At 41.8% G+C, this 11032-nt stretch overlaps 1 protein-coding gene across 1 annotated transcript in view; it reads left to right on the forward strand.

Annotated features, from left to right (window-relative positions):
- The window catches only part of ptk7b (protein tyrosine kinase 7b), a 49363-nt gene extending 39097 nt beyond the window's left edge, over positions 1-10266 (forward strand). The window contains exons 8-21 of the mRNA XM_037271243.1: positions 1208-1474; positions 2136-2272; positions 2530-2665; positions 3531-3650; positions 4016-4165; positions 4575-4722; positions 5373-5500; positions 5918-6118; positions 6952-7113; positions 7177-7409; positions 7491-7571; positions 8244-8395; positions 8473-8651; positions 8791-10266. Of these exons, the coding sequence (XP_037127138.1) occupies positions 1208-1474; positions 2136-2272; positions 2530-2665; positions 3531-3650; positions 4016-4165; positions 4575-4722; positions 5373-5500; positions 5918-6118; positions 6952-7113; positions 7177-7409; positions 7491-7571; positions 8244-8395; positions 8473-8651; positions 8791-8951 (2255 nt within the window). The 3' untranslated portion in view covers positions 8952-10266. The remainder of the gene's footprint in view (positions 1-1207; positions 1475-2135; positions 2273-2529; positions 2666-3530; positions 3651-4015; positions 4166-4574; positions 4723-5372; positions 5501-5917; positions 6119-6951; positions 7114-7176; positions 7410-7490; positions 7572-8243; positions 8396-8472; positions 8652-8790) is intronic.
- The last annotated feature ends 766 nt before the right edge of the window (positions 10267-11032 follow it).

The raw sequence follows: 11032 nt of genomic DNA on the forward strand, positions 1-11032 counted from the left end.
GAACAATTGACACTCTCCGCCTATGAGATTATGAAGATATACCGTTCAGATAATCGAATCCCGCTGAACCAAAATGCAATTATTATTATTTTATTTTTTTTTACCCTCATTAAGTTATTCAATTTTAATAGTATTGGAATGAAAATAAATATGATGAGTTGCAGTATTTGAAATTACATTGTGTAAATAAACACACCCACTCAGAATAAAAACTGCCTGACTCAGCAGTGCAATCGAAACATTGTCTAGACACATGAGAACTGTTATACGATATTGCACAGATAGTGTGCAATATGAGCTCTGAACAGAACCACTGAAAAATTACTTCAATGACTGTTGCAGTTTAAGGCCAGGCTGAATTGTATTCGTCTTGCAAGCACATGCAAGTCAAATATTTTGAACCCGCTTAAGGCAGGAATTTCTTTCTTTTACTGTCCCGAGGAATGTTTCCCCCTCTCAAACTTCTATTTTTTGGTTCAATGAAATAAGACCGCATCTGGAGTTTTAACCCAATGAACCGCAGCTCCATTTAAATACCTTAATTCACCTAATCTGATGGTAATCCCTTCAGGCATTAAAGGGGATTGTGTCACAATAGAAGTCATTATTTGGTGACAAGTTTAAACAGTCTCTCCATCATAGTTCCACCTCATTCATTTCATAGCCCAAATACCCAACCTTCTCCTTCTTTCCCAGCTCAGCCTCTCTTTAATCTGCTGAAATACAGTATGTGCATTTTCCTTTGTTCACATTTTGATGGGAAAAAGTTGGAGCTGGTGACCGACCAACTTGACTCTCCTTGCCCAATAAAATATTAAACATTAGGTAAAAAGACCCCATAATGTATCATACAGTAGTGCGGTCTTGTGGGTCTTTGTAGCAAAGATCACACTCCATTGGCTGTATAGCTGCTGCCAACTTTGATATGGCTCACCTCACAAAGACCCTTGTTCATTTAATTCTCTTACTTAAAACAACCTATATTCTCAGTCTCCTACTGTTCCCTTTGTTCTTGAATTACTAGGGGGGTGGTGAGTTTCAGTAAAATACCGGAAATCTGTCAACAGATTAAAACATACTGTAGGCAAGGGCATGCGATTTATTCAAAATCAAATCAGAAGATAGCTTGATGGTTATGAATCACAAATATTAAAATGTCTGTAGTGTCGCAGTTCTGTTACCTTCTCCTCTCTTCTCTACACAACAGAGATTGATGACATGAAGTCCAAGACGTCAGAGGTTTTCACAGCTGACACCCTGCAGCGGGTCCCTTGCAACGCCCCACGGGGGCGACCCCAGCCCGATGTTTGGTGGGAGAGAGGCGGTCAGCGGTTGCCCACAGAGGGACGAGTGTACCAGGATGGCTCGGATCTGGTCTTCAGTCCAACGGAAGCGGGGGATTCTGGAGTCTATACCTGCGTTGCCCAAAACAAGGCAGGCCGCAGGACTCAGGAAGTTAACTTCACTGTGGCCAGTGAGTCCAGAACAATCTCCATACATTACACACTGGTTGACCATTATTTATAAGAAATTTGAATCGTACTCAATGATGACTCAATCCACTTTTTTATTTGTATATTTAATGCCACATGATGGAAGAAAAACACCATTGGCTTATTTCACAAGGCTATGGGTTGACCCAGGAAGTTCCTCTCCTTACTTTTATGGCACCACATTGCCATAACACAGTGAACACAGTGTGTGTGTGTGTGTGTGTTGCACTCCTAGCCCCCCCCTTACAGTTTGAATATAATTGAAGCACAAACGGCTAAAGAAATCAAATGTCCTATCCAATATGTATTGATTAATCCAATGTAAATCAGATCTGCCAGTGCATCTGCAGTGCATGTCAGATGTTGAAATGCAACGCATACAAAAACACCTGCTATAAATCAACATTGTAAACTTGGATACAAATGCATATATTTTTTTATTAATGCAACAAAGGATCACAATTAATAATGCCTTAGAGCAGCACATAGTTTTCTATTAGATACACAAGTAATGTATGGAGTTGAGTCAAGCTTGGGTGCTGCCACACAGTTGATTACTTGGCTGTTACAATTATAACGTGTGTGTGAGAGGGACTGTAAAATGTCTTGGCTCATGTGATGTACACGTGTGTTCTCCTTCAGCCTCCCCCGTGTGGGTAACACGGCCCCTAGACAGTCCTTTGGAAGAAGGTAAAGCGGGTTATCTGCACTGTCATGCCAAAGCAACTCCTGAACCTGTGGTCACGTGGCTTCGCAACAACATCATGATCACAGCAGAGGTCAGTTGTCACGGTCACATTCCACACTGGCCTGTGTGACGACGCCGTTTTAGGCTTTGTAGATAGTTTAGCATTTGGGGATAGTTTGACTTTCTGCTTGAGCTATTGCAAAGTGTTGGCTGTTGAACATAAACTTGTTCCCCCATTAATATTTATAAAACAAATTCCTGTTGCTATATATTCCCCCAAATGTTTCCACAATGTCATGCTCATTTTCAGACAATTTAGCTGGGCTTGTCTTGAAATGTTCTTGCCAGGATTCTCGTTTTAAAGTATTCCCAAACGGCACCCTGAGGATCAACAACGTCGAGGTGTACGACGGACAGATGTACGGCTGTGAGACCAAAACAGTGGGTGGCCGACTATCTGGCCAGGCCAGAGTCACCGTGCTGGGTAAGACAGCAATATTTATCTTTGCTTTGCCTTGTTGGCGTAATTCCAAAACAGATCAGTAATGCAGTGCTCAGAGAAAATCTAAAACAAATGTGGTCATGCCTTTGGGCCTGTGTGTGTGTTTCTTAAAATAGGAAGAGCTGGAGGACACCCACGGAGGTGTTAAATGTGACTCATGTGCAGCAGCTTTAGTCTGACCTCCTTTGTAACACTTTTCTCTAAAATGAATGCTTCTGCAGATGATATGACGTGCCATTGTTGTGTCTGCCTGCTTTCTCTATTTCGAAGATGTTCGCCTCTGATACTTTTCAGTTCTCTTTGCTTAAAAGTTCTTTTCGCTTGTGCACATGGCACAGTTTTCTCAGGTGTGTTTGAATCTTTTAAAGAGGAATTTCCGGTTGAGGCTAAATTACAGTTTTAAGTGTAACTGTCGAATGGAAAAAACAGTGAACTGACTCATTCACGTCTGCTGCACATTTTTTTGTTTGGCCACGCTTTTATCTGGAACGTGTTTAAGTTGTATATCTTCCTTATTATTGGCCAAAATGTGTTCCTTCGATGATAAGAGTTTAAGAGAGAATCTTGAAAACCTACAAACATCACGATTTCTAATTCAAATAAAGCCGAATATGCAGATTGCCTAAAACTGTACATTCTACTCATCGACAACCATGTAGTTCATTTTCTTCTGCCTTAACAATTTAAAATGTTGTCAAAGTATAAAAAAATATCACTGCTTCAGAGTGCTGGGGAAAAAAAACTTGAATATTGATTTTGAAAAAGCTCAATCAGCTCGACATGCGCCGCCACTTCCCCTTTGTGTCAGCCGTGTGTGTAATACGTGTGTTGTTTTGACTTGTTTCAGAGAAACTCAAGTTCACCCCAACCCCACAACCCTCCCAGTGCCTGGAGCTGGATAATGACATCACCATCCAGTGCTCGGCTAAAGGCAGAGAAAGTCCCACCATACGCTGGACTAAAGCAGGTAGGCTCTAAGATCTTAATATTTGGGTCAAAATGGAAAATGCAGCTCAAGATAAGGCAAGGAAAATAATAAACAAAATTCCTCAGCTTGTCTCAGTGTAGTATCCGTTTAACAAGCGCTCAGGAAATGGAATTAAATGTAGCTCTCATACATACATTAATGAACGCCTCTCTGTGCCTGCGTGGGTTTTCCCAATGTACTGTTTTTTTCACAGATGCTTTTATGTCTATATAAATTAAGCAATTGTGGCTGATGCAAGAAATGCGATGATCTCTGACTAGATGAGCCTCATAAATTCTTGTTTGCAATGTATGTTCAGTTGTTTTTAATGTCCCTTGTCTGCTGTCTTTTGTCGCCCCCTGCAGACGGAGGAGACCTTCCACCTCATGTGGAGCAGAAAAATGGCCAGCTTCACTTCTCCAAAGTCACCCGCAGTGATGCTGGCAATTACACCTGCATCGCCTCCAACAGCCTTCAGGGAGAGATCAGAGCCTTGGTGTCCCTCACAGTGGCAGGTAAACAGCCCATTCATCATTGTAGACGCGGGCAGCTTTGAGAGAAACTTGCACAACCACATACGCCGCCCGCCACGCCACCACTCCCATGTTGCAAGTCGTTGTGGTTTCAGTATATTTGAGGGTACTTTGATGAGAAAACATTTAGCGATCATTCTCAGTAAGCGGCAGCATTTACTGGCTCTCAGTGGCCTTTTTTACAGCCTCGTAATGAAATTACACTTGGCCAGCAGAGTGTGACTGTGAGCAACCACAGTCGCCACAGCCTTTTAGTTTGCGCCCACATGAGAACAAAGAGTAACTGAAGATAATGTCTTGTGTGTGTGTGTGTGTGTGTGTGTGTGTGTATGTGTGTGCGTGCGTGCGTGCGTGTGTGTGTGTGTGTGTCGTTTCCATGTACACGTTTTAGTGTACATTCGTTTTAAAGTAGAGCCTGAGAATACGACAGTGTATCAGGGCCACACGGCTATACTGCACTGCCAGGCCACTGGAAATCCCGAGCCTCACATCCACTGGATGGTAAAAGACAAGACGCTGGACATCAGTCGGAACAGAAGGTAACGAAGATATGACATCATCTCTGCATCTTAATGCTAAAAAGACACTATAATTCATACGTGGAATAATCTGTACTAGAACTTGAGTGAAACCATTATTACCAAATAACTATGTTTTCTCCATACACCCATGTCCATTTTTATAAATTTATAGTTGAGCTGCTGAAGTGATTAAAACTTACTAGGATCCTTTAGAGCAGGGGTGTCAAACTCGTTTTTTTCGCGGGCCGCATTGTAGTCATAGCTTCTTTTGGAAGGCCATTATGACTGTCAACCCAAATAAATGTATGAGCATATTATATACAGTAAAAGCTACAAAACAAACTGACAAATAACTACTTTTCAAATCAGATGAGTAAAACTGGTCAAATATTAAAAAAAAAAAAAAAAAGGATATTAAAAGTGAAGACAATTTGCAATTCTAGTAATGACACGAATTTGATGCACAATTTGTCTTCGCGGGCCACATAAAACGATGTGACGGGCCGTATCTGGCCTTGAGTTTGACACCTGCGAACTATGTTTTCTCAATAAACCCATGTCCATTTTTCTAAATATATGGTTGAGCTGCTGAAGTGATTAAAAGTTACTACCATCGTTTAGAGTGGTGCAAAAGATTGTTTCCTTAAAATGATCATTCCTTCTCTCAGGATTCAGAAGATGGCTAATGGCTCCCTGGTGATTTCAGACGTCACAACAGATGACACCGGCAGATATACATGTGTGGCTGGAAACAGCTGCAGCATCAAAGACCGCGTGGCTCAGCTCTATGTCGTAGGTAAGTTACGCGCACACTAATCAGAGCACGCACAGCGTGGACACAAGGCACAATTCCACATGTTGGATGAAAGCGTTCATTAAACATTCCCACTCGTCTTGTCATTGCACTGACAGGTTAATAACCATGTCTACGTTTGTTACAACCACAGCTGTCAGTGGGTTGATGGAACTGGGCAGGCGATAGGTCTAATACTGTTTTGTCTCCTGTGTGTTGTCTGAAGCTTCAATATACAGTCAGGCTTTCATTAAGATTGTTTGTTAGAGAAGCTCAACCAAACAGTCATACTTTCTCACACCCCATGTGAGAGGATAGTGTGCCAGAGACAAACGACATTTTGCTCCGACAAAATGAAATGAAATTGGCTACTCTTGTTCTTTTTTATTAATGCACCGCTTGGATGTGTGCGCCCGCTAGATAAACCAGCACAGACGCACGACGAGGATGAAGACAGAGCGCCTTACAAGATGATTCAAACCATCGGCCTGTCTGTGGGGGCGGCTGTGGCGTACATCATCGTGGTGCTCGGCCTCATGTTCTACTGCAAGAAGAGGCGCAACTCCAAAAGGCTGCACAAACGTCCAGATGGAGAGGAGCCAGAGATGGAGTGTCTCAATGGTATGCTTCTTTAATTCAGATGATCGTTTAAACCTTTATTGTTTTATTGAGCCAGATATTATCAAACAGGATATAAAGTGTTGCAGTGGAGTATGAAAACTTAAGATTTGGATATTGTTGGAATTTGTTTTAAAATACAGGAGATACTAGGATACAGGTACTACTGCTGTTGAGTTTTGAGACGCAGTCTTATGTAAATTTGGAAACTCCAGAATTTCCTCACCTTAGTTTTCTACAAACATGAGACGTCAAGGTGTTTGCTGCCATCTTGTGTTCATTCTGTGAACTTCAGAGAAAAACATGAAGCCTTAAGTTATAGTGAATTTCTGAATTGTTAACAGTCTCTTCCATGCAATGATGGCATTGTAAAATTCGAACTGAAACAAATACCTAACCTTAGACTGTAACTACGGTAATGAACTAACTAATAATAATTTAAACATTTGCAAAAGATCAGCTGTAAGGATGAGGCTGTGTTGCTAAACCATAGGTTTGATTCAGATTTCACTTTTGGCAGCAATTAAATTTGAACATGCAACGTCAGCCTCGCTATGTTAAAACCATAGTAGATGAAATTGTAGTTTTTGTTGTATATGTAGGATCTCATTGTATCATGTTCCCTTGAGAAATCAGAGCCTGAAGCATCGATTTCTAAAGCATTGATTCTTGCAGGTGACAGATGTTAACTCTTTAGTAGTAGGAGGAGGATGTTGCACTCTCACAATTTTTTGTACTCATATGTATCATTCATATTGTTTGGCTAAACTCACGTGAGCACTCACATTCTTGAAATAATTCTTAAATGGTCATGGCCATCATGTTTTGCTCGTCAGGAGGCGCCGTTCAACAAAATGGCCACACCGCCACTGAGATCCAGGAGGAGGTGGCACTCACCAACATGGGTACCATGGCAACAACCGAGAAGCGCCACAGCCACGCCAACAGTGACAAGCTGCATTTTCCCCGAGCGAACCTGCAAACAATCACGACCTTAGGTAACGTTCGCTTGCTGCTGCATACAAACACGAAGTCGACCCAAACTGTGACGTGCGGTGCAGGTAAAGGAGAGTTTGGCGAGGTGCTGCTGTCCAAAGCCAAGGGCATCGAAGAGAGGGAGGAGGAGACGGTGGTGCTGGTGAAGAGCCTCCAGACTCGAGATGAGCAGCTTCAGCTTGACTTTCGCAAGGAAGCGGAAATGTTCGGCAAGCTCAGCCACCCCAACGTAGTTCGCCTGCTGGGTCTGTGCAGAGAGGTCGAGCCGCACTACATGGTCCTGGAATACTACGACTTGGTACGCTTACTGAAAGACGCCGGTCGACGATTCAGGAGAATTTGACGCTTCACTTTGTCTTTTGGGTGTTTGTCAAACCAGGGAGACTTAAAGCAGTTCCTGAGGATTTCCAAAAACAAAGATGACAAAGCGAAATCTCAGCCTATCAGCACCAAGACCAAAGTAAGTGTTCTGAATTAACACACTTTTCCATTACCCGTCAAACTTTGATCCTCAAATTTGCCTTTCAAAGTTTTCCAATACTAATTTATTGTCAAAGTATGTGGACAAGCAGACAAGAAAAAAAATAGGTCAATGTTTGAATTTGTTGAGTATGGATAAGGTAAGATTTAGGTATTTTGCAATAAATAAACACTGCTAACTGAAATATATGATGCCTTGATTTTGATTAAAATGTCTTCCCGAAACGAAAATAAAAAACAAATATACATTACATAAAGGACTTATGGTACATTACATTACATTAGTTGAGATCACAATATAACCATACACATTAAATTGAAATACATTGATATAAATTATGATCATCATCAGATTAAAAGCACATTACTTAAATAAAGTACAATTTAGAATATGATGACAATTTAAAAAAATGAAATTGAATTATGTTAAACAACTTAATCCATATGATTATGGCCATACAAAATCATACAATAAAGTTAACTAGAGTAGCAGATATTCAATTTCAATCGAGTGAATACCAAATGGCAGGTTTTAATTCTCACATCCTATTTACTGGCTGTAAATTCAATCTTATTTAGCGGTCCATCTATTTTGTCATTAACCCTCCACTGTGATCATGAGCAATAATGACTTGAGCCTTCCTCTCGCCAGGTTTCCATCTGTGCCCAAGTGGCTCGCGGGATGGAGCATCTGTCCGTTCACCGCTTTGTTCACAAAGACTTGGCGGCCCGAAACTGCCTAGTCAGCAGTCAGAGACGCATCAAAGTGTCGTCGCTCAGCCTCAGCAAAGACGTTTACAAAAGGTTAGATGAGTTAGTGCTAAGAAGCACCAATTGGGGTCTTGACTGCTAAACCGTGCTTGTCTTTTGTGTGTGCACAGTGAGTACTATCACTACAGACAAGCATGGATCCCCTTGCGCTGGCTCCCGTCAGAGTCTGTGCTTGAGGACGACTTCTCTACCAAGTCTGACGTTTGGGCCTTCGGAGTGCTCATGTGGGAGGTGTTCAGTCACGGAGAAATGCCGTACACCAAACTTGAAGACAATGAAGTGCTCGAAGGTCAGTATCGGTTTTCTGGTTGTGTTGTGACGTTCTACCACAGAGATAATACTGCTAGCTGTCTAATCATATGAAGCTATCCAGTTAACTATTTAATGGAATGTCATCATCTCTTGTGTGTGGCGCCTTCCTCTTGCAGGCCTGCAGAGCGGCAAGCTGAAACTGCCTCCCCCGGAAGGGTGCCCCTCCAAAATGTACAAGCTGATGGTCAGCTGCTGGGCCCCCAGCCTCAAGGAGCGCCCCTCCTTCAGCGACATCGTCCACAATTTGGGAGAGTCGCCCTCGGACAGCAAAGTGTGAGACGCCGAGAAGGGGAACGCCCTTTCCCCTATCAATAAAGACAGCAATGTCTGACATTTCAGGGAACAAGAGTTTTAAATATGCATTTCAGACAAAGGAGGGTGTGAAGGAGTTTGCCATATCAGAGGATGCACACTCAATTTTTTTTTTTTCTCTCCCCGAATGGTTATTTACATGGGAGTCGCGCCGTGAGTTTACGTTTGCCTTAAATGCAACATGGATGACCGCTCGGTTCAACTCCCTGTCTGTGTGAACGCTGAGACTCTTCACAAACTCGGTGCCTCTACCTGTGTGCACACACATGCAGCTCAAATCAGCACAACCTGTCAAACAAAGCTTCGGTTTTGAGCGGCCCGAAACGAACGCCTGTGCTTGAACCCATCCTCAGTGAGCCCTCATCATCACGGATACGCCAAGTGTGTGCGTGTTTTTTTTGTTGTTTTTTTTGGTGGGCTATGTAAGCTCCAGTATGTGCAGCTGTTAGCATGAAGGTGTGTAACTGTTACAAATGTGATGTGCAACATGAATTGACTTGTTTTAAAAACGAGCCCGGCTAATGATGATGAACAAACAAAAGGATCTTTTAGAATGCACCCAAGAAATAAGACTGTTCCAGTGGAGATTTTGTATATTTTAATGAGTGTTTTGTTCTTGTATTAACCTCGATGTGCTCCCAGTGCACCACAATAACACGTTAACATGTTGTGATGGTGTCCAAATAGCAGGAATCCATTCGAGTATGTTTAACTTTGCAGAGGTCCAATCACTTTTCCTCTGGGTCCACTTGTTTCTGTGTGCAATGTTACAAAATGGGACCAGTGTACATAATGTTAGAGGCCTTGCACTAACTTCACCTAAAACATCCCTCTTTGTCTCCATGCAGGTGCCTGTTTATTTATTATGAAGGTCCTGTGTTGTTGTTGTTTTTTTATATGAGTAGATCTGAGGTAGTTCTGCTATATGTTCCTCGTTATGATTCAGCTCAGTGTGTGCATAGCCTGGCTAAGCAGCTATCACAAAGTACAAAAAAAAGATGGTCAAAAGAGTGACTACTGGTCACCAGTACTTACTAAGTGCCTGGTAAATGAAGGATGATCTAAAAACGCTTCACTTTTTTTTCTCACATGAATCAAATGCCTTTGTGCATAAAATAGTTTTTATATGTTGTGTTAGTGTAATATTTTTTTAATGAATGCTAGACACTCACATGTAGGCAATTTTTTAATCTGCTTCCATGAAAGGGCACCATCATATATGGATATATATACACAAGTATACATACTGCTGTCAATAAAGGTTCACAGTTTTTACCCGATTAGTTGTTTTAATAGGTTGCATTTTTAGCAACCTGCAAGAGAAGTGTACTCGCTGGCCACAACATGAGGCACACTTGAACACTTTGAACGTGATCTTTATTAAAGGTTTTCCATTACAATGATAATTCTTAGTTTGTCTGACATGCAGAAGGGCTGAAAAGTAATTAGGCGAAGTTTTTAATCATCTCTTATTATATCCATCTGACGTGTACATACAATCCATCTGGTAGTTCTCTATGGTGCAATAGTTGCAAACAGCTTCTCTATAAAATGTCGCAATCTGTGAAGTGAGCTTGTGAGCTCTTGAAAAATTCTCTTGGCGAATGTTGGTGCGTGCGCAATTATGAAGGAAACTGCGTCTTCATATTTCAGACAAGCCTCTGCACGCTGACACCTAAAAGACTTTGGTAAACAGCTGTAAATGACCAAAATATCCTGCATTCTTCTATCAGTGGATTAAAACTTTTAAATCTGACTGGACTGACCTAATAATACAAAGCAATACATTGTATAAGCAGACAGTTACAAGTTTTCCTTCAAGCAGCCTTCCAGTGTCACGTCCTTAATGTCCCTCTAGGGGGCGGTATATGTTTTGACTCCCGTGTGAATAGGCTTGACCATGCTGTCTGGACAAGATCTGGCATTCTGCAAACAGATCGAACTTTTCATTTCTTGGCGGTGATGATGTAATGCTTCACCAGCGCTGTTGTTGTGGCTTGATTCCAGGTAAGTTATGTAAACAGTGAGTCCTACCCGACTAACTCT

This window comes from Syngnathus acus, chromosome 15 (assembly GCF_901709675.1).
Source record: "Syngnathus acus chromosome 15, fSynAcu1.2, whole genome shotgun sequence".
NCBI classification, from domain to species: Eukaryota; Metazoa; Chordata; class Actinopteri; order Syngnathiformes; family Syngnathidae; genus Syngnathus; species Syngnathus acus.